The following is a 23,826-nucleotide window of genomic DNA, read 5'->3' on the forward strand; positions in this document are numbered from 1 at the left end:
TAATTCAGGTTCCATATTAAATGTTAGCCCCATAAAATGAGTTTTGAAGAATTTTTCAGCCTCAATTTTGTAGAAGAGTTTAATAAGTGCTATGAAAGTCTTTCTGTACGATTGTGAGAACTTGAGATTATCAACCTGAATGAGATAACCCAGTACCAAAAGGACATGCCATGGTTATGTATTAACAAGTGGATATTAGCCATAAAATACAGGTACTCTGATACATTCCACAGACTCAAAGAAGGTAAAAAGGGAGGAAGGTAGAAACGAGGAACCTTGAATCTCACTTAGAACAGGGAATAAAATAGTCATAAGAGGAGATGGAGGGAGGAAACTTGGAGAGAGGTGGGGATGGCAGAGTAGGAGGTTCAGATTCAGGTGTGGGGAAGGATAAATAAGATAGCTAGATGGCCATGAAAATGAATGGAAATCTGCAACTGACAGGGGTAAGGAGTTGGGGGCATCTCCAGGATGAGATAGAGACCCTGAATAAGGGAGGCACCAAAGAATCAATGGGGGTGATCTTAGCTGTGACTCACTACATTGGAGATACAGAACCTGAAGAGGCCACCTCCAGAGCCAGACAGGAACCTCAGTGGGGCAATAGAGGCACCAACCCACCCACAATATTTTCAACCCAAATTTTATCCTGTCTACAGGTAATGCAGGCATGAGGGAGAGAGCAGATACTGAGGGAATAACCAACTAATAACCAGCCCAACTCCAGACCTGTCCCGTGGGCAAGCACCAGTGCCTAATGCTATTAATGATACTCTGTTATGCTTGCAGACAAAAGCATGCTGTCCTCTGAGAGGCTCCGCTCAGCAGCTGACTCTCAAGGATACAGGCACCCACAGCCAAGGTGTGGATTGAGCTTGGACACTTATGGAAGAATAGGAAGAAGGATTGTGCAGCCCAAAAGGAATAGAAACTCCACAGGAACACCAACTGAATCAACTAACCTGGACCCCTGGGGTTCTCAGAGTCTGAACCACCAGCCAAAGAACATACATGGGCTGGACCTAGGCCTCTTCACACATATGTAGCTGATGTGTAGCTTGATTTTCATGTGGGTCCTGAACAACTGGCAAGGAGACTATCCCAAAAGCTGTTGCCTGTACATGGGATATGTTCTTCTAGCTGGGCTGCCTTGTCTGGCCTCAGTGGGAGAAGTGCCTAGCCTGAAAGAGACTTGAAGTGTCAGGATTGGAGTATACCCAGTGGGCCCCCACCCACTCAAAGAAGGAGGGGAGGGGAATAGGAGAAGGATTGCAGGGGTGGTGACTGGGAGGGGGCAGTGAGTGAGATATAAAGTGAATAAATAAAATAAATATTAAATATTAAATTAAATATTAAATTAAAATAAATATTAAATTAAAAAAAGATTTTGAGAGAATCAATAAGTGAGGCTTTCTAGGTCAGGGATTTTCTTTCATGATGACCTGCTTCAGTCTCAAATGGGAATCAAATTTAAGCACATGTTCCAACATAAATGAGTTAAAGTCATTACACTAAGTCAAATAGGGCATGAAGAAGGTCTATATGATTCTCAGTAGGAAAATATTTTTTTATAAATTGATTATTTACATTTCAAATTTTATTTCTCTTTCTGGTTTCCACTCCAAAAACCATCTATCTCATAGGCCTTTCCCCTGCTTCTATAAGGATGCTCCCCCACCCACCCACTCCTGCCTCAGTGCCCTAGCACTCCCCTGTGCTAGGGCATCAAGTTTCCACAGGACCAGGGACCTCCCCTCCCATTGATACCAGATAAAGCAAGTTTCTGCTTGTCTTAGTCAGGGTTTCTATTCCTGCACAAACATGACCAAGAAGCAAGTTGGGGAGGAAAGGGTTTATTCGGCTTACACTTCCATATTGTTTTTCATCACCAAAGGAAGTCAGGACTGGAACTCAAACAGGTCAGAAAGCAGTAGCTGATGCAGAAGGCCATGGAGGGATGTTCTTTATTGGCTTGCCTCCCCTGGCTTGCTCAGCCTGCTCTCTTATAGAACCAAGACTACCAGCCCAGAGATGGTCCCACCCACAAGGGGCATTCCCCCCTTGATCACTAATTGAGAAAATGCCTTACAGTTGTATCTCATGGAGGCATTTCCTCAACTGAAGCTCCTTTCTCTGTGATAACTCCAGCTGTGTCAAGTTGACACAAAACTAGCCAGTACACTGCTACATAACCAGCTGGAGCCAGGGATACTCTTTGGTTGGTGGTTTAGTGCCTGGGAGCTCTGAAGATTTGGTCAGTTGATATTGTTGTTCTTCCTATGGGATTGCAAACCCCTTCAACTCCTTCAGTCCTTACCCTAACTCCTCCATTAGGGTCCCTGTGCTCAGTCCGATGGTTGACTGAGAGCATCACCATCTGTGTTGGTCAGGCTCTGGCAGGGCCTCTCAGGGGACAACTATACCAAGCTCCTGTCAGTAAGCACCTCTTGGCATCAGCAACAGTGTCTGGGTTTGGTGTCTGCAGATGTTATGGATCTCGAGGTGGGGCAGTCTCTGCATGGCCTCTCTTTCAGTCTCTGCTCCACTTTTTGTCCTTGAATTTCCTTTAGAGAGGAGAAGTTCTGGGTTAATATTTTTGAGATGTATGGATAAACTTCTGGCCTAACATGTACATAAATCTGAATTCAATCCACAACCCAACAGCATATCTAAAACTAGCCACTGCTAATGATGTTTGTAGGTACCAGTGGGAGTAAGCAAAGGACCTTGGCAAAGATTTCAAAAGAGAAGATTACCAATCCTCTGGGTATTTGCAAAGCAGCTAAAATATGACCAGACTTTCAGGACTGTGCAAATCACTTTAAATATTTCTCTAGCATGAAGAAGAAACAGAAGAATCCAAACAAAGAGTTAGTGTGTCAATGCTTGAAGCATAGCATGAATCAATATGATGAAGATTTGTCAAAGAGAACCTACTCTTAATGTTTGTGTGTTTCCAATGAGAAGGAGTTAAAGAGGAGCTTGAGTTGAGAGATAATAGAAATGCTATTTCCACATTGTTCACAGACTCTTAGGAAGAAGAAAAAAAGTACCTGAATGGATAAGGAGGAAATCTAACCAATTTGATTTTATTCTCTTATACATGCTATAGTAGAATATACTAATGTTTTCTGCTTTGAGTAATTTGCCTTTATTCTGTGTTATTATCTATTATTGTGGTGTAAGTGTGTGTGTGTGTGTGTGTGTGTGTGTGTGTGTCTACACCAATCAATCATAGAAAATTAATAAAGTAAGTAGGAATTAAATCATAGAAATATCAATGTTCCTAATTAGAATATTTTGTTTTGGAATAAATTCTGAAAATGGAACCAAAGCTAAAAAATAAAAATACATAAATTAGAGAATTGTCTAGAAAAATAATAACTCCAGTGTTAGATTATAGAGTCAACTGAACACTATGCTGGGTGTGTCCAGAGGGGAAGAAAGAATAGCTGCAATCAATTCACAGAGGAATCCACAACCAACTACAACCCAGTAGGTGAACACTAAATCTTTTCTCCCCAAATTTAACTTGATTTAGCCAATTTATTCTCACTCAAGAAGAACCTGCAGTAATATGCTTGAAATAAATTTTGTATTTTTCTGTGAAAATGAACTTGAACACAAAAGTGGGAAAACACTATCAGTAATTTTACTTACTGTGGTGCTGCTGAGAATGATGGAAATCACTTCTAAAATGTTGTGGTTTGTGTCTACATCTCACTAAGTACATTAATTCTACATGCTTGTTTGTAATGACTTAAAGTTTGTCTCTTTCTCATGATCTCAACACTGTTGATGTGAAGTTAGGATGTGTGTGACTGATTAGCCACATCACCCCCTCCTACAGAAGCTGTAAGCAGAGTGGGGACACTCTGGGACTAAAGCCAAATTGAAGACCTATTGCTTCTTCACAGTTCCTCTGCTTCACACTTTTAATTGGGCTGAAATTTATGGGAATTTTTAAAACTGGAGTAGGCTGAAAGAATTTTTGGTATGATTTTGGGTAGATATTAGGGAAAGAAATAAAGAAAAAATACCCACAGCTCACTAGCAGCAACTCTAATTCATACTTGGAAAATCTACATCTAGTTCATTTTAAATAATATATTGTACTCTCCTTAATATTTTTCAACTTTGCAATGAAACTATAAGTTCATCTTATTTTGAGTTAATTTTCTGTTAAAAGGAAAGGTGTGGTATCGTATGTGACTCTGTCATTTGTGTCTCATCAACAAGAAAGTTGAGGTAACAACATATCTAGTTTAATTCTAGTTGTTAAATGTGATTAGAGAGGAGAAATTTACCTAGTCCTAAGAATAATTATTCTTATAATCAAAGTGCAACTGTAAGAAAAATTTATTACTGAAATACTGAGGTGTTTTATGGAGTTTTTTTTTACTACTCACATATAAACATTCAGATATGGAGAAAAGAAAAATGGAAGAAGTGGCCATGGAGAACCAGGGATAAAATATGGCTTTCTGAAGGCATTATGCTCAGTAAGCTGTAACACATATGGTTCTTTGGCATTCGTAAAGAAGAAAGTTCTACCCATAGCATATCTCTGTCCCTAGGGGCAGATATTATCATATGATAGAGAAGAATTGTAGATCACAAAGTTTAAGGGCTTTAAGTTTAGCAACATTTGCCTTTATAGTGTGTATTGTCCATTTATTTGTTCAGTAATGAATTTTTATCAAAAATGTCAATGTACACAAGTAGAACTTCAAAATTATTAATATCTTCCCTGGAAAAACATAATGAAATGTCAGGGTCTGGTTAGAAGATAATTTGTAAGTCATCTATGTCATCTACTATAATGATGTTTTGATTTCTTGTAAGATCCTGTCCATGAAAATCCATTAGGAGTAATGCAACCTATCCAATATGATATAACTGCATGGGATGTGTTACTGTCTGCAGAAGTAAGCAGAAGTGCAGCTACGTTCACCTCAGGGACCAGAAGTAATAAGATGATACAGTACTTCAGTGTTTCACGTTAAATATCATCACTGAGACACCCTATGGTTTCTTTTCAGATGACCATATGCACAGAGGCTGTACTAAATTGATGGGAAAAATGAGCAATGTCACAGAATTCATCCTCCTGGGCCTGACCCAAGACCCAGATCTGCAGAAATTCTTATTNNTTGTGTGCTTAATAATCTATTTGATCACACTGGCAGGTAACATGCTCATCTCAGTCACCATCTTCATCAGCCCAGCCCTGGCCACTCCCATGTACTTCTTTCTGTCCTACTTGTCCATTGTAGATGGTTTCTACTCCTCTTCCATCACACCCAAAATGATCTATAACCTAATCTCTGAGAAGAGCACCATATCCTTCAATGGCTGCATGACTCAACTTTTTGCTGAGCACTTTTTTGCTGCAGCTGAAATCATCTTGCTGATTTCCATGGCCTATGATCGCTATGTAGCCATCTGCAAGCCCTTGCACTACATGACCATCATGAACCGACATGTATGTATTTTCTTAGTGGTAGCAGCTGGAATTGTGGGGTTTGTTCATGGAACGATACAGACTACATTTATAGCCCAATTACCCTTCTGTGGCCCCAATATCATTAATCACTTTATATGTGATTTAATACCACTGCTAGAGTTGGCCTGCACTGACACTCACACTCTGGGACCCCTGATCGCTGCCAACAGTGGGTCACTGTGTTTACTCATTTTCTCTATGCTGGTTGCTTCCTATGTGGTCATCCTTCGCTCCCTGAGGAATCACAGTGCAGAAGGGCGTCGCAAAGCCCTGTCTACCTGTGCNTCTCATGTCACCGTTGTTGTCTTATTCTTTGTACCTTGTTCATACTTGTATGTGAGACCAGTGATCTCCTTCCACATTGACAAAATTGTAAGTGTGTTTTACACCCTAGTGACACCTCTGTTGAATCCTTTGATCTATACCCTCAGAAATGAGGAGGTCAAAAGGGTTATGAAGAAGCTCCTGGTTCAAATCATGTCAAACACTAGTTAAATAAAGCCAGTCATTTGTTATAGGAAGGCAGGAATACCTAGTGGTATTTCATATAGATTTTTTTCTCTAAGTGATTTAAATTAATATAGACAAGTACACTTTGTGCCAGAATTAGCACAGGGATGATATATATTAATGTAGTAGAAACAGTATAATTACACTTATAGAAAATGTATACGACAACATCAAAATGATAAGAGTTTCTATGATATTAAAATTTTATTAATTATTTATACTTAAAATCTTTAAATCCAGTTCCAGTTTTTAATCAAAATAGTTTATTGTGAGCAATGGTCACCCTAGTCTGCTTAGAAAGCATTTCTCCCATCAAATCATATTTAGGGATTTGTTACCCCTACTTCACTTGCTCCTTCTCTGTCTTGCCCTCCCTAGCCTGTAATGATCTTTACTCAGCTCCCAACTTCACTGAGACAAAGACAACAAATGCTGACAAGAATGCAGTGGAAGGGGAACCCCTATTCACCTTGATAGAAGGGTAAACTAATGCAGCACAGTGGGAATCAGTTAGGGTCTTTTTCAAAAAAAAAATAATAAGATAAAGCAATATGACCCAGCTATAACTCTCCTGCTCATTTCCTTAAAGGGCATTGACCTACAACCCAGGTGTCTGTAAGTCTGTGTTAGTTGCTTCTCTCTTCATACTAACTAAGAAATGGAATTTACCAATGTGTATACACTGATAAATGGATAAAGAAAATGTGGTAATATACATGATGGAATTTTATTCCACACAAAATACGAAAATAAATAATTTCCAGGACAGCCAGGACTATACAGAGAAAGCCTATCTTGAAAAACCAGAAAAAAAATAATAATAATTTTCATATAAATTATTGAGTCTAAAAAATATTATATTGAATGAGATAATCCAGATCCAAAGTGGGAAATACTGTATGTTCTTTTCACATGTGGATCTAACTTGGACTTTTACATTTCTAACTTTAAGTAAAAATCCCTATAGAGCCTTGAAAGCAAGAAAAAAAACCAAAATGGTATGAAGAAGGAAGAGGGTTGAAGGGGAAAATAGAAAAACACATTTCATGTGAAAGTTAGGATGCAAATACTATGGGCTAAAATACTTAAGTGGGGATGGGGAAAGGGTGAGGGAAAGGGGAAGTGGTGGGCAGCAGGGAGATAAACAAAAACTAAGGATGTATGAAAACCATATGGAAACCTACAACTATAAAAACTAACTGACTAACTAAAATGATATAAGATGGGTCAAAGCCACTATTGGTTGAAAACTTTCTGCTTAATTTTGTTTTTTGTTTTGTTTGGTTTTAGTTACTTGTTATATTTTTGAGATAATAATACAGTTACCTCATTTCTCCTTCCAAATGCTCCTGTATAATGCTTCTTACTCTCTTTCAAAATCATGGCCTCTTTTGTCAATAATTGTTATATATACATTATATGTATGTCGTGTGTGTGTGTGTGTGTGTGTGTGTGTGTGTGTGTGTGTGATTATAATGTATATAGTCAGAGACAAAACAATGATGGATTTTCTCTGACAGTGTGTCTCCTAATAATGCCCAAAGCTATACTCATAAAGTCCCACAGATATGATTGCCTACACATGAACTGAACAAGGATAACAGCAATAGACATGCTAATGTGGAAGGGGGAAAGGCCCAGAGGACTCAGCCCTACACAAAGAACCACAGGCAACTAAGGAGAACCGAGGTCAGGAGAAACATTCTTCTCCAGGGAAGAGCACACCAATACCAAAAATGGTCATTGCTTAAAAAAATGCATACAAGCAATATAATTTTCAAAAAGTGTTTAATAAGTAGGGTTTAACATGATGTTCTCAGAAGCCATAGTTGAATAAACCAAAATCTATTACAATATCTCTATCAACCTAGGGGAAAACCAAATACTGTTTTTCTGCTAACGGAATACAGCAATACTATTTACCGAAAACATGGTTCTTGGTGACTACATAATATAAATATATGTATATATATACTTTTTTGTAAACTAAATGCCGTTTCAACGTTATAATAATTTTAGAGTTATTGTAATCAATGTGAATATCATGTTTTTTCATATCTGTTCTGAGTCTAGTGTTTGCTTTGTGAACATATGTGTATTGTATATATTATGTATAGTTATACTGTACTGAAATATTAGCTTGTTTGATATGAGAAAAAGTATGTATTGAGTACCTTTTTGCTAGCCTGATTGCTTAATCTTTTTAAAAAGAGGTTTAATTTTTTTTTAATCTTTAAACTGGCCTTTATTAATGGTCACAAATAAAGTTGCAGTTAGAAGGGAAGGACAGGGAGAATCTAGTCTTGAGTGTCTCTGGACTAAGATTTGGTTTTTTTTTGTTTTGTTTTCTCATTAAAATATCTTACTGATGTTTTATGAAAAAAAATACAATGACTCTTAATGATATTCTGCCATACTCATAGATCTGTGCTTCACTCACCCATCATAATAGAAGCCTCTTCCGGCAATAGATGAGAACTAACACAGAGACCCACAACTGGAGAATATATCAAGAATGAGAATCTTGGAACACCCAATCCTAAGTGGGGTGTTTGCATTAAACCTTCCCCCCTCAGGACTCAGGGAGCTATGTCAAAGAGGAGGTAGAAAAATTATAAGAGCCAGAGGGAATGGATGACTCCAAGAAAACGGTATCTTCCAGACACAATAAGACTGATGCACATATGAACTCAAAGAGACTTTGGCAGTACATATAGGCCTTGGATAGGTTCAGGCCATACAGGGTCCCATGCAGAGAAGGTGAAATGAACATAAATTCTCAATCCTAACCAACAAGCTATCTCCTCCTGACATCAGCTTGCAAAGAAAAAGTAGTTTTCTCCAATGGAGTCTAACTGTGTATATTAACCACGTAAGAATAGGGCCTATGATCAGCAGTAAATGACCAATACAAAATTAACTCACTGGTAGTTTTGTAGACTTTATGTCTCACATTGCTTTATTTGGACATTTTTGCCTTACTAAGATTCTGCTTATATGTTATGGTTTCAAAGTTTAAGATTTTTAATGGTTTGTTGGTGTGTGTGTGTGTGTGAGCCTCTGTGTGTATATGCCTCTGTGTGTGTGACCTCTATGTGTGTGTGCCTCTGTGTGTATGTGTTTGTGCCCATGTTCATATGTATGTTTATGATTTTTATTTGCTCTGGTTTATTTTATGCTGATTTGTTTGTTTGTTTGTTTGATCATTTGCCTATTGGAGTTATAAAGAAAGAGAGAACAAAGCCTGTAGAGTTTAGGGAGGAGGTTCTGGTAGGACTTGGGAGAGGAGTAACTGTGATCAGAATATATTGTATAAAATTTTTAAAAGAATAAATCCCAGTGTCATGCAGGATAGGGCACTTTGAACTTTTGTTGAGGGACCTTCAGAATGTCCCAAAATAACATAAACTATTGCCATTCCTCTTGGTGCAAAACAGATCAGATTGCAAGAACCTTTTGTTAAAGGTAGCATACAGTTTGAATGCAGGACATGGGTAAGTCAAGCTGGAATTGACTTAGAAAATGACTAACCTTCACAATGCCAGAAGTTGCTATGGAGGATACTCCATGAGAAAAGTCATCAATGGTCTTATCTTGTTGTAGATTCTAAATCCTTATTCCAACCTCCCAAAGTAAATTATGTCCATTGATTTAATAGTGACAAGACTGTTTTGTATATAGCCAACTGCTTTCTAGTTGCATTTGAGGGCCATTCTCATGCAGAAATGCATATCTGGTTCTGTAAGCCTAGTAAAACACCTGTGGCTGAGTGCCTCAGACCTAATCAAGGCATCTTCATCTCCCCCTCTAAGACCCAAAGAACATTGTGGAAAAGAGAGCAGGAAGAAAAGACAGAGGACATAGGTGAGCTATGAAATACCATCTTGTGCATGTGACATGGCCACTGCAATCTTGAACACACATTAGGTGAGGCTACTGCATCAGACTTACATAAATAAAAACACGAAGTGGAAAGAGACTATTGAGAACTCAGCAGAAGTAAGAGGGTTGTTAGAGGGAGGCTACTGGGCAGTGCATATGATCACACTGCACTGCCTATAAGTCTGATACTGCCAAAAATAAACAAACTAGTATGTGATTTATTTAGACAGTGGAATTTTTAGCCATAAAGAAAGAAAATATGTCATTTTTAAGAAATCGATGCAGCAGAAAATAATCATATTAAGCAAATTAAGAAAGACCACATCTCTCTCATTTGTGAAATCTAGGTATTATGTATATAAAATCATTTGTTTGTGTATGCGTGATATGAGTATAAAACACTCTCTAGAGTAACAAAGAGGAGAGTGGGGGATGATAAATTAAGAATAGGGTTCATGGGGTGAGTATATTCAAAATACACTATATACTCATACATGAATGTCTTTATGGAATCCTGTACTGTCTACAATGAAAATATGTCAATTCAAAATATTGTTAAAACAAAAACTTGAGTTCAGAATTCTCAATGGATTAAATATGAGATGAAATCAAGTGCAAGTGATGGAGCCTGGAGAGGAGGGAGAGCAGTAAATTAATAAAAGTAAGATACAGAGCAGTAGGGAGGCACTCATGAGAAGAAAGCACATGTAAAAATGCCACAGTGCAATCCATTGTTATGCATGTGTGACAATACACAGGTTTTTGTACTATAAGAAGGCATTCTTGGGGAGAAGTGAAAAAAGCACTCAAGATCCTCTCCTCTCTTGGTCCTCTGGAGGAAGGAGGAGACTGGACATAACAGAACAGGGACCAGATTTCCCTCTGGGCTAGGCTTGTGGTTTCTGTGGGGAGGTCAGAAATTTATCTGATACAGAAACTGGAATATCTTCTGTTGCTAGAAATTCCAGTGCTTTCAGACTTTACAACAGGTCAACTTCATATAGAGAACATTTAAAAGAATAGGTGCCATGCTATGATTTCTCATGAATGCCCATCTTGTAAACATACAGGAGTAATATGCTTTTCAGCATTGTCTTCATGTGGATTCCCCAACAACAGGTGCTGGGGCTGTCCCCGAATCTGCTGCCTGCCTGCCTGTGTATCCTGTTCCCCTAACTGGGCTGCTTTGCCTGGCCTCAGTGGGAGAGGATGTGCCTAATCCTGCAGTGACTTAATGTATGTGTTGGGTAGTGATACCTAGAGAAGTGCTCCCCTTCTTAAAGGAGAAGGGGAAGAAAGAATCAGGGAAGATCTACATGAGGGGAATTCTGGAAGGAGAGGGGGTCTGATGTTGGGATGTAAAATGAATAAATAAATAAATTTAATAAAAATTTTAAAAAGAATTAAAAATCAAACTCACTTCTTTTAAAGATCTAATTTTAGTTTCCAAGCAAAACAAAATGAGAAATACAGTTAATACATTCAGTCAACACTAATTGGACTCAATAGTTTGTATTAAACACATATATAACAATAACTGTTGATGATGTCATGAATTTAAAGCAAGAACACATATGGGGTTGTAAAAGGAGGGGATGAAAATGATGGAGGTACAGTATTTTTATGTATGAAATCCTCAAAAAATGTAAAATAAAAATTTCTTTAAAGAGTGAAATGATGTTAAAGGTGATGATCATTATGAAAATCATGTGAAGGAGATACCATATTCAAAATTGCCAATTCCTGCTAATTACAGAGACACTAACTCATGATGTTATTTTTGTGACATAAATTTTAGCTAACTTTTAACTAAAATTGGCTTTAAAGATGTTGAGCTAAAGTTAGGATTAGGTAGAACACAAGTCAAAGTTTCTCTAACATAAAACCTTTCTGCCTTATGAACCGCCACACTTATTCTCCTGAATGTAAGCAAAACAAGCCAATTTCTTACACTTATGTTCCTGTCATTTTTTAATTGAAGAGAATCTTATTAGAGTTTAAAAGAAAAACCCAGGGTAGCAAGCTATAAATGCTGGTAGCTGCTCAAAGAGGGAAGATGAGAAGGAGAAAAAGTGATGCCATTTGGATTAAACCAGAAGGGAAACCAGTCACATGATAGAGAAAGGAGCATTAGAGACAGAGTAAGGAAACCCAGAATACCAGAAAGCACATTTACTCTGCCCATCAGTCAAAAGAAGACAGAAGTAAAGAATTAAAAATAAAGTAATAAGTAATGCTTTTTGAAAACTCAAAGTAGCACGCCACCCTATCAAATGTCATGGAGGCACATAGTGACAGCATTCAGCAAAAAAAAAAAAAAGAGGAGGAAGAGGAGGAAGAGGAGGAGAAGGAGGAGAGGAGGAGGAGGGGGAGGAGGAAGAGGAAGAGAAGGAGGAGAGGGAGGAGGAGGAACAGTTGAAGGGCCAACAGGAAGAGGAGGAGCAGAAGAAGGTGAAAAAAAAGAAAAGAAATCCTTCAGTTGGTGGAAAAGTTTCAAGAGGTGAATCGAAAAACTGTTTTAAGTAGTTTTCCATGAATATAGAATAACTTTGTGGCATAAAAATATTTCAAATATGACTTTTGTCTTTTTATTGCCCAGTATATTTTCCACAAAAATTAAATAAGCCTCATTCTTATGAGTAATGTGTCTACGTGCTTTTATTTTTCTGTTTTATTGATCATTTGTGAATATGAATCTGCATTGCAATGAAGTTGTAAAAAGTAACTCTGTTTGCTTTTTTTTGTCCCTTCAGTAAAGAAAATAGAATAGTGAATGTGAGCATATTCTTCTAACTCCTTTTGAAAACATAGCAACTGCTTTCACATGGACAAAAACCTATCACATATGCACAGGTATACTCTTTACTGATAGTAAATTTATATATATTGGGGCTTCTGTTCCTTTGTTAATTAGTTTGCTCATTTCATTTTTAGTGGTCAAACTTTGTGTTTGGTTTTACTTTGGCCAGAGTCTGAGTGTGTTCTCCATTCTCAAGATTTTCCTGCCTACACTCCCAAGTGCTGGGATTATAGTCATGTGCCACCATCAATAGCAATCCATAAACCTTTAAATACAGTTTGACTCTATACTGTTTTCCAGACCAGTCTTTATTGGTGGATGCAGATCTGATTTCACTTTGTTCATTACTATAGAATAATCCATCATATTGGCTATATGATATTGAAGAATTCTCCTACTTAATTATTTCTCTATTTTATCACCAAAAATATATTGTATTACCAAAATAATTATGGTAAATATACTTGTACGTGTTTCTGTGGCACACTCATGAGAACATTTTCTAAAAATATATTTAAGAAAACTAAGGTTTATTTTATATATTTACTAAATAGACAACATCAAACTACTGCCTGTAGTTGCTTTGTCACCAGCATTATGAGAGGTGGGCCAGTTCTCATCTTTGATAACACTCACACTGTCAAATATCTTAACCTTGAACTGCAGTTGGGCATCTTATGGCAATGTGTGTTTACCACATTTGCACCTATGAACTATTAATACCTTCATCTATTCGTCTCTATATCTATTAGTTGATTAACTTTGCTTGTGTCTTTGTAGATGTGTTCTTTGTTATTTCCCTGTTTTTAGCTATGGAGTAGTCTGCAAATATCTTCTCATGACTGACTTTTAACCTACCTATGACATCTTATCATTCAAAAGCACTTAATGATCTTGTCATTTTCTCTTAATTTAATTAGCATGCACAATATGAGTTTCTACTGCGGCATTTTAAACACACTTTGTTCCTGTGATTCTCCCCTCTCATTCTCCTAATACAGGGGCCTCCCTTCATACCCTTCTACTCCTCAAACTACGTTCTGCGTTCCAGTCACCTTTGTCATATTGCTCTCCCCAACCTTCTTCAACATCTCTTTTGTCCTCTTGTGATCTCCTGTCTAATTTCATAAACTGTAACTATACTTGTCTCTTTATACATACACATAAGTATGCCAAAGACCTATATATGAGATACAGAAGCTTTTTGTCTTTTTTAATCTGGATTATCTTACTTAAAATGAAACATTTTAGTAAAAACAATTGGTCTGTGAATCCATCTGCTTCTGAAATTGCCTCTCACAGAAGACCTATTTATTACTGAGTCAATCTCAAAAACTAATCAAATTCTGGGATATACTTCAACACAAATTAACCTAAAAATCAGCAGACTAGATATATGAAGCTTGAGGACAAAACACTTGCATCCTCCCAACAAGGACATGAGTTCAATCCCCAACACCCCCACCCCACATGTTTCAATATACTTTATACCTAAGGTGGACTGAAATTAGCACAGTAGTTGCCAAGAACTTACAAAAAAGGTAAATTACTGCTTAAGAAATAAGAAAAACAAGAAAGTTTCCTAAAAATTGATGACCAAGGTGGATTGCAGTAATATGAATGTGCTTCCTGTCACTGAATTCTGGAATAAAATTATTTAAAATTGCCTTCTATGGATTTATGTGTATATGCATATGTAAAATATATACAGAACCACACATAAATGGCTTTAGATGATAAATAGTAACAGGGGCCCATGAATGAGGTTGGTGGCAAACAAAAGCACAAAAACAGGCAAAAAAACAATCCAGAAAAAAAATGAGGACTACTGGCCATGGAAATAAAAGCTCTGCTTTGGTTTGCTTTGCTAATCCTGTAATTCAGGAGTATATGTTGATTTTAATCAGCTGTCAAAGTTGGTAACAAAGAAAGAGGGTTCCATGTAAAGTTGCAGTCAGTTCATTATCACCACAGAGGCTAGAGGAAAGAGTATAGTAGAATTTCCTTTGTAGAGTGCTTCTGTCCCCTAACTCCCAAGGTATTTTTACTCAATTACTTGTCTGTGTGGCTTGACTTTCTCAGTGGTACTGATCTATAGCATAGAATCTAAGTGTCAGCATGCTCTGCCAGAGGAGTCGAGAGCAAAAGATGCATGCCCCTCAGACTAACAAGTTCCTTATGTGTCACATAAGTAATTACACTAAAAGAATGTGTCTGTTTCAATGATTTTATTGATTACTACACAATCTTTGGTGCTGGAAATCCTTCCATTTAATCTCTTTAGCCATTTGCTGATTTTTAAAAAAAATTGCAATCTACAATAGCCATCAGGACTCTTCCGTTTCTAAACCAGGTTCAACAATATCACAATCAGCAAACAAGCCCCAGAAGGAACCTTTTAAACTCTTACAATTAATCTCAACCTAAACTGCAACCTAGATGCCTAGGTTGCATCTAGGATGCATTAAGTGCCAGCTGCATTTCTGATGCACTACTAATGATGTTTGTGGGAGTAAGCAAGAGATCTTGACTGCTGCCTTGGCAAAGACTTCCACAGAGACTACTACCGATCCTCTGGGTGTTTGAGAGGCCAAACCATGACCAGATTCTGCAGACTGTGGAAGTCTATTTAAAAGCATTGGTTCTCAACCTCCCTAATGCTGCAGCCCCTTAATACAGTTGCTCATGTTCTAGTGATCCTTCATCATGAAATTATTTTCATTGCTACTTCATAGCTGTGATTTTGCTTCTATTATAAGTCATAATTTAAATATCTATAGTTCAATAGTCTTTGAAAACCCTAAAGAGGTCACAGTCACAGAGAATCCCTGATTTAAAGGTTTATTTAGGATCAACAAAGAAAGGATCAAAAAGATGGGGAATGGTCAGTGAGCAGCAACGGAAGCAAGCATATGTCAACAAGGTGAATATTTGTTTAGAATGCTGCTGTTGATGTTGGTAGGTGTCTAAAGAGACATATAAAGAGGAGCTTGAGTTAAAATGAAAGGACTTCTCTCCGCACAGCGTTCATGGACTCTTAGAAAGCAGAGCATAAGCCAAATATGGAAAGAAAAAACAAGTTGAGTATATTCACTTATTTGTTTTGTATTTAAACACAGTGATATTTTCTGATTTGAATGTTTTTGTTTAGGTTGAACTTGATAATAAAACAGAGAAAGGTAGTAAGAATTGGGTCCTAAAACTATCAAAACATTACTATGAGTTGTTCTATAGCTTACTTTGGGAGCTAATCTCAACTCAAAACTGGAACCAAATGGACATTAATATCTAAATTGGAGAAGTGTCTAGAAAAATAATAAGCCCAGTGTCAGCTTATAGAGTCCAGTGAATGCCATGCTGTATGATCCCAGAGGAAAGAAGCAATAAATTATTCAATCTACAAACAGTGGAATCCACAACCAACTAAACCCAGGTCAGTGTAAACTACATCTTTTCCTCCAAATTTTAAAGCAGATTAACTTGACTTAGACAATTTCTCACTGAAGAGTCCTTGTAGTTGCAATCTAGCTAAAGCTTAATGTTTTTTTATGAAAATAAATAAATGTAACATAACATTATGTTACTATAAAAAATACTTTCTGTAATTCATCCAAACCAGTTAGTATTGGGAGAGAAGACACTTCTAAATAATCTTACAAGTACACTGATTGTAAACAGTTCTGCTTGTAGCCAATTAAAAATATCCCCCTTTTCATAACTTACACAGTCACTTTGAAATTATGATTTGTGAATGAATTAAAGTCATTGAGAATTATTAGCCGCAAACCCCCCACATAGAGGAACCATGAGCAAAACAGATACACTTAGGGACTTAGCCATCCTGAAAACCAAATGTGTTTTCCTCATTTGTATTGGGTAAAGGTCACAATTATGAGCTTTGTAGCCAAAGCTGTTGTAAAAATTATATGGAATGTTTTTTGCAGATAATATAGAAATAGGGGAAATAGGGTAGAGAAAGATTAAAAATCCCAGTATTGATACCACTGGGAAAGCCACATATAGTACATTTAAAAGAACACATTACTGCATATCTTCAAATTTTCTAGCACTTGGCAATGAAAACTGTAAATTCATCTTATTTTGACTGAAGTTATCCCCCAAAGGAAAAAGCTTATTTTATTAGCTAGCCATCTCATTTATGCCTTGTCAATAATAAATTTAGAGTAACTTCAGTCTCTAGATTTTTAATTGGTAAATGTTAGTGCAAAGCACGGTTTGGCTTAACAGTGAGCATATTATTAGACATGATAGAAGTTTAACTTCAAACACACTTTCTAAGGACCCTAAGGAGACTTTGTACCACTTACATGTACAGTTTCAAAGATACAGATGAAGGAACATGAAAAAATGGGTATGAATTGGGCATGAAACCTGTAGCTATAAAATGAAATGGAGTATGCTAAAAGAGGTGTAATAAAGGTGGATCCTTGACATTCAGAAGGAAAAAAGTCAGTTTGTAGCTGTGGCTGTATTAGGTGCTGGTCATTCATTTGATAGCGAGGGATAATATACCACAGAGTATAAGTACTTTTGATTTAAAAGGATTTATTTCATTAGTATGGTATATACAGATGAATTTCATAGAATATTGGTATTTGTGCATCCATACTTCAAAATAATTGTGATGTTGATTACATTTACCCTACATAAAACCAATGAAATAAGCCAAGTCAGAGACTGGTTAGAATTTAAAAGTTACCTGTGTAATCAATAATGACAGCTTAATTTTTTTCCTCCTCTTCCTCCTGCTCTTCCTCCTCCTCCTCTTCCTCCTGCTTTTCCTCCTTCTCTTCTTCCTCTTCCTCCTCCTCCTCTTGCTCCCTCTCTTCCTCCTCCACTTCTTCCTCTTCCTCCTTTTCCTCCTTTTCCTATTTGAAAATAGATTCTTCTCTCAGTCAATTCATCCCTACCAGGTTTCCTTCCCTTCAATCCTCCTGCCTCCTTACAACCTCCCTTCTCTCCAAGTTCTACTTCCCTTCTGTTTCTTCTTAAAAATATCTAACCTCCAAGTGATGACACCTAAGTAGGACAAAACAAGATGCAATAAGGCAAGGTGAAAGCCCTCATAGAGGGACTGGACATTGCAACCCACTAAGAGAAAAAGAGTTCTTGCAGTATATGTAAGGTCCTGTCACTATTCCATTAAAACCCATTAGGAATTATCCAACCTATCAAATCTGATTTCATAGCTGCATGGGATGTGATACTGTCTGCAGAGGTGAGAAGAAATGCAGCTACATAGACCTCGAGGACTAGAAGTAATAATATGATACAGTACTTCAGTGTTTCATTTTTAATATCATCACTGAGACACCCTATGGTTTCTTTTCAGATGACCATATGCACAGAGACTGTACTAAATTGATGGGGAAAAAATGGGCAGTGTCACAGAATTCATCCTCCTGGGCCTGACCCAAGACCCAGATCTGCAGAAATTCTTATTCGTTGTGTGCTTAATAATCTATTTGATCACACTGGCAGGTAACATGCTCATCTCAGTCACCATCTTCATCAGCCCAGCCCTGGCCACTCCCATGTACTTCTTTCTGTCCTACTTGTCCATCATAGATGGTTTCTACTCTTCTTCCATAGCACCCAAAATGATCTATGACCTAATCTCTGAGAAGAGCACCATATCNTTCAATGGCTGCATGACTCAGNTTTTTGCTGAGCACTTTTTTGCTGCNGNTGAAATCATCTTGNTGATTNCCATGGCCTATGANCGCTATGTAGCCATCTGCAAGCCCTTGCACTACATGACCATCATGAACCGACCTCTGTGTGTATTCCTGGTGGGGGCTGCTGTAATCTTAGGATTCATCCATGGAGGGATACAGATTTTGTTTATGGCCCAGTTACCATTCTGTGGCCCAAATATCATTGATCACTTTATGTGTGATTTAATACCACTCCTGGAGTTGGCCTGCACTGACACTCACACTCTGGGGCCTCTGATTGCTGCTAATAGTGGGTCACTGTGTTTGCTTACTTTCTCTATGCTGGTTGTTTCCTATGTGGTCATCCTTCACTCCCTGAGGAATTACAGTGCAGAAGGGCGTCGCAAAGCCCTGTCTACCTGTGCCTCTCATGTCACCGTTGTTGTCTTATTCTTTGTACCTTGTTCATACCTGTACCTAAGGCCCATGACCTCCTTCCCCACTGACAAAGCTGTAACTGTGTTTTGCACCCTAGTGACACCTATGCTGAACCCTCTGATCTATACCCTCAGAAATGAGGAGGTCAAAAGGGTTATGAAGAAGCTCTGGGGTCGAATGAGGAAAGCGGGTGATATGTAAACCTGGTGATTTGTATCTTTATAAACAATGTCTAATGCTGTTTCATGGACATTTGTTCTCCTTTTGAAATGAGTAAAATTTAAGATAGTCAATTTTCTTATGGGCACAATCACTGTATTTATTGGTGATGTGCAGTCTCTTAATAGATGTAAACAAAATCTGTAAGCAAACCAGTGTAGCAAATTTTCCACTCCATTAAAATTTATCATCCATTGTGTTGAGATTCTTTAACTCATTTCTCTTCTTTGTAAAATAAATAACAAGTAGTTCTAAGCATGGCCAGCCCCTCTACTTAGAAATCATTGCTCCTTCATAAGTGTATCTTTATACCAATTGTCTAACTTTACCTACTCTTCCTCTTACTAACCTACCTAGCCTCTGTGACCTCAGCTTCTGAGATTCTACTCTCAGCTTCAATGAGATCAAAATGCTTTGACTTCTACATACGAGTGAGGACATGCAGTATTTGCCCTGTTGGTCTACCTGCCTCCCGTCATTGCCACATATGCTAGGATTCCATTCATATCAAGGTTGAATAATATTCCAATGTAAATATAAACTACATTTCCTAATTAGAGTTATATATAAGTGAATTGTACTGACACATTATGACAGGTCGGAGCAGCCTGAAGAGGTCACAATAAATCTCCGTATTCCCATAATGCTTAATGTCTTTAAGATGCGAAAAATAAGTAAATACCACTAAATTCAATTTAAACTGTGTTCATTACTTACCAATGCGCTCAGAAAATGCATTTTTTAATATTTTTGTTAGGCAGATATCTATGAGGGTAAAGTTTCAAAGGCTCAAACAATTATTTTATTTAATGTGATATAGTGAAAATCATGCAACATATTCTGATCATATTCACCATGCACTCTGATCCACTCCAACCTCCTGATGCCCCTAACTTCATGTCCTTCTTTTTTGATAGGACATTGATCCAAATGGATGGCTATTGAAAAACAATGGGACAAGTAGGAAGGAAGAGGAGGAAAGGAAAGGAATAAAGAAAACACTTAACAAATATGTGTATTCACTCTCATATTCATTAGAAATCTAAGCTCTATTTGTGGGACAATGATTTAATAGATGGGGAAAATTCTATTTTAAGATGTTTTTCAGCCCATAGAATGTTATGCATAAATTTGAAATGAGGCTATTCTCTTTTTATTCAATGGTATATTTTCCACAAAACTTCAAAGTGAAATTTTACTGTATTTCAAGTCTTTATTCTTTAATTTCACATCTAACATGAACCAAGCTCCATTACCATCAGCTGCTATTCCTCTCCTATCCTCACCCATTTTACTGGGCACAGCCCAAGGATGAATAAGGATGAATTTGGGGGCAAGGAACCAGGATCATAAAGATTTATATGCCTAGAATGCTTTGTTAAACTGAAAAATGGAATAATTTATCCCTACAGTGTAGTTACCACCTTTTAGGCAAGCAGAGGTTTAAACTTATTGACTGTAGCAAACGTTACATTAGAGAGCCAATAATTGAAGAGTAGAGAGAAAAATAAAATGGTTGAATAGTAAAGAAGTCATGGAGGTAGTGAGTGGATAGATCATTGAAAAAACTAACTTCACACAGGATGAATACATGCATACTGCAATGTCTGGAGACACAGGAAATTCTTGGGACTGGGAGCAGACATATATATGTATATGTGTGTATGTATATGTGTGTGTATAATACATATATTTACATATACATATACATCATATACATATACATATACATAATGCCTGAAGAGACATAAGAGGGATTTGGATCCCCTGGAATGGGAGTCACAGGCTATTGTTGCCACATGTGACAACAAAATTGTGACAGGCTATGAGTTGCCACATGGGTGCTGGAAAATGAACCCAGGTCCTCTTGAAAGAACATTAAGTGCTTTAAATTTCGAAGCCATTGCTCCAGCATCAAATGCCTTGTTTGAAGAGAGAAGGCAATCATCGTTTTCTATCAGTGGGCACCATTCTTATGAGCACCATGTCTCTCTAATTTTATTTTTCTACTTGTAATAATCACACGTGAATATATTTACATATGAAAAGGTCTTCTCTGCTTTTCTGTGTCTTGAATAAAGAAAATATTATGATGAATTGCATAATCATCCCTTCAATGCTTTTCGAATCAAAAATTATAAGCCAAAAAAATAGTGTTTTCTTTTCTCATTAATAGTATAACTAATACACACACACACACACACACACACAAAACCACTTCATTTCTTTGTTCATTTCTTTGCTCAAATTGTTTCTGTTTTTTGTTCTGGCTATGTAACCCAGCCTGGTCTTAGCATTCCCCTACTAATGTATTTCTGTCTTGTTAAAAAAAAAATCTACTATTTATCTCAAAAAATAATTCTGTGGTGAATATATGCATAAGGATGTTTTCTAAACAAAAGAAATACATGTGAATAAATAAAACAGCTTAACTTCTATGTTTAATAAATACCACCAGATGGCTTTCTGTACAGACTATGTCACTAGCAGAGTGTTCATCTTTGGAAGCATTGACATTGTCATGTGTCTAGTCTTAAGCTGAGATTGGGCCTCTTTGCCAATATATATTTAAACTATAAGTTCTTCTTTCCATATTTGACTGATTATCTATTGGTTAACTTCACTTTTTTCCTTGGATAATTATTCTTTATGTTCCATTTGTTGGTTGCAAAAATAGATTGTAAATATCATAACCTGCTTTGTGTGTTATCATTGAAAATATTTTATATATTAGGTAGTCACATTTCTTAATCCCTTTGTCTCATCTCAGAAATTTTTCTCTAGCCTAGGACATGAATGTATTCTCAAACATAGTTTTCTAATAATCTTCCAAAAGTAATTCTCAGATGTAGTATATTTTAATCTGGAATTTATCTTTATGGTCAAATAAAACAAGAATCGAGTTTTTTCCCCAATTGGCTCCAATTCTCTTGTAAGGCTAAATCTAAATTTCCAGTTGTGCACAATTTTACATGAACTTCCACTGAATACAAAACTCCACTTACAACATTAATTTATAATATAAAATTAACTATATATAATCAGTATACATGAAAATATGTGATAGTGCATCATATATAATTGATTCATATCACATATGATGTATATATTTCACATCATATAGTTAATATCAAAATGGGAAAAAGTAACAGATAGCATTATTTGGCCTTAAAACTTTCCAGCTGCTAGTTTATTAGATATATAAGTTTAAGAATAAAGCAATGGCAATTCTATAGAAAGCTTCTGCTTTTATTAATTCTTGGAGCCAAATATTTTATATTTTTCCTGATAATAATCTTTATTAATTTATAACTTATTGTTTTCTATTATGAGACTTGGGGTTAATTGAGAAATTTTTACCTAGCATATACACCAAAAGAGAAAGGTCTATATGTTACAATATACTGCACCACAGATTATGCATCAAACAAAGGATAAATTTGTTATAAGGTATGGAACCTACACAATCTCAAAGAGTGAAAATTTGAAAAGCATATAATCAAACTTTGTAAAACAAGAAAATGATGGAATAAACATGGGTCTGCCTTTAAATTTCAAAGACACAAGGACTAGAGAGATGATGCATCAGTTCAGAGCTTATACTGCTCTTGCACAGGACTGGCCCAATTCCTAGCACCCATGTTAGGCAACTCATAGCCACCTTAAGCTCCAAAGAGACCCAACACCTCTAACCTCCTCAGTAGGCAGCTACACTTACATACACTCCTGTGCACACATACATAATTCAAAAGTAAAAAATATAAATCTTTTTCAGCAAAATATTTCAGAATGCAAAAACCCTTTGGGGTGTATAATAAGAATGATTGTAGTCACAAAACAAAAGTTCTTAGTCTGTGAAAGGGATGTGTGGGGAGAGGAGAAGGAATCAGGAGGAGACAAGAAAAGATGGGATGAGAATCATCAGAACTCATTATATAGATATAAGACATTGTAGATAAATAAATAATAATAAATAAATAGAAATCCCACTCTATTTCTCACTCCCCAAAAAAAAAAATCTGCTCTAAAGTCAGGATATATTTCAAGCTAGTGAAGACAAGGCAGCAATCTATTTCTGAGGGGGACTAAGTAGACATAGTATCAAACACATTAATAGTTTCCCTTGCTAAGGAAACTGTTAAGCCGGGCGTGGTGGCGCACGCCTTTAATCCCAGCACTTGGGAGGCAGAGGCAGGCGGATTTCTGAGTTCGAGGCCAGCCTGGTCTACAAAGTGAGCTCCAGGACAGCCAGGGCTACACAGAGAAACCCTGTCTCGAAAAACCAAAAAAAAAAAAAAAAAAAAAGGAAACTGTTAAAAACATGATTTGGATTAATTGTCAAAGGCACCACTTTGACAATGATATCAACTATGTTGGGAATTTTCTGTATTTGGAAACTGAATTAAAAGCTCCATCTAGATCACTTAGTAAAATAGCACTTTGAAACATCAATTGTCTTCATATTTCCCTGAGTTTATTGAGATACACAGTTAATACCTTTAAAACGTGGAGAATCCTGTCACTCACTATAGACACACAAATAGACATGGAAGAGATAATGCTAAGTGAAATAAACCAGACACATCTAGATAAATACAACATGACCTGACATACAAACGTAAAATATTTTTCTCTTACTCTAAATGTATGTATCAAGGACTTATGAGCTTTGTATCCATTATCTAAGGCCATGGCAGTAATAAACATAGAAACTAAGACTGAGACTGTGGTCTGTCTCCAGAGCCCAGGCTCTTGCTTAGCTTGTCTGAGCTAGTGTGGAAGCCATGCTGCCA

General features: G+C 36.9%; 2 protein-coding genes across 3 annotated transcripts; both read left to right on the forward strand.

The window, feature by feature from the left end:
- The first annotated feature begins 5,029 nt into the window (after positions 1-5,029).
- LOC110289787 (olfactory receptor 4C45-like) lies at positions 5,030-6,039 on the forward strand. Its single transcript, XM_021156169.1, has one exon. It carries the CDS (start codon positions 5,051-5,053, stop codon positions 5,999-6,001), a length of 951 nt encoding a protein of 316 aa, XP_021011828.1. The 5' UTR covers positions 5,030-5,050; the 3' UTR covers positions 6,002-6,039.
- A 9,721-nt stretch (positions 6,040-15,760) lies between these two features.
- Positions 15,761-19,076, forward strand: LOC110289837 (olfactory receptor 4C45-like). 2 transcript variants are annotated; one of them, XM_021156234.1, is made up of 2 exons: positions 15,761-15,777; positions 18,103-19,015. In XM_021156234.1, the coding sequence occupies exons 1-2, from the start codon at positions 15,761-15,763 to the stop codon at positions 19,013-19,015; spliced, it is 930 nt and encodes a 309-aa protein (XP_021011893.1). The 2 variants fall into 2 exon arrangements, with proteins under 2 accessions (XP_021011893.1, XP_021011894.1); XM_021156235.1 differs by lacking the exon at positions 15,761-15,777 and having other exon boundaries at positions 18,059-19,076.
- Positions 19,077-23,826: the final 4,750 nt, after the last annotated feature.

Source organism: Mus caroli, chromosome 2 (genome assembly GCF_900094665.2).
Source record: "Mus caroli chromosome 2, CAROLI_EIJ_v1.1, whole genome shotgun sequence".
Lineage (NCBI taxonomy): Eukaryota > Metazoa > Chordata > Mammalia > Rodentia > Muridae > Mus > Mus caroli.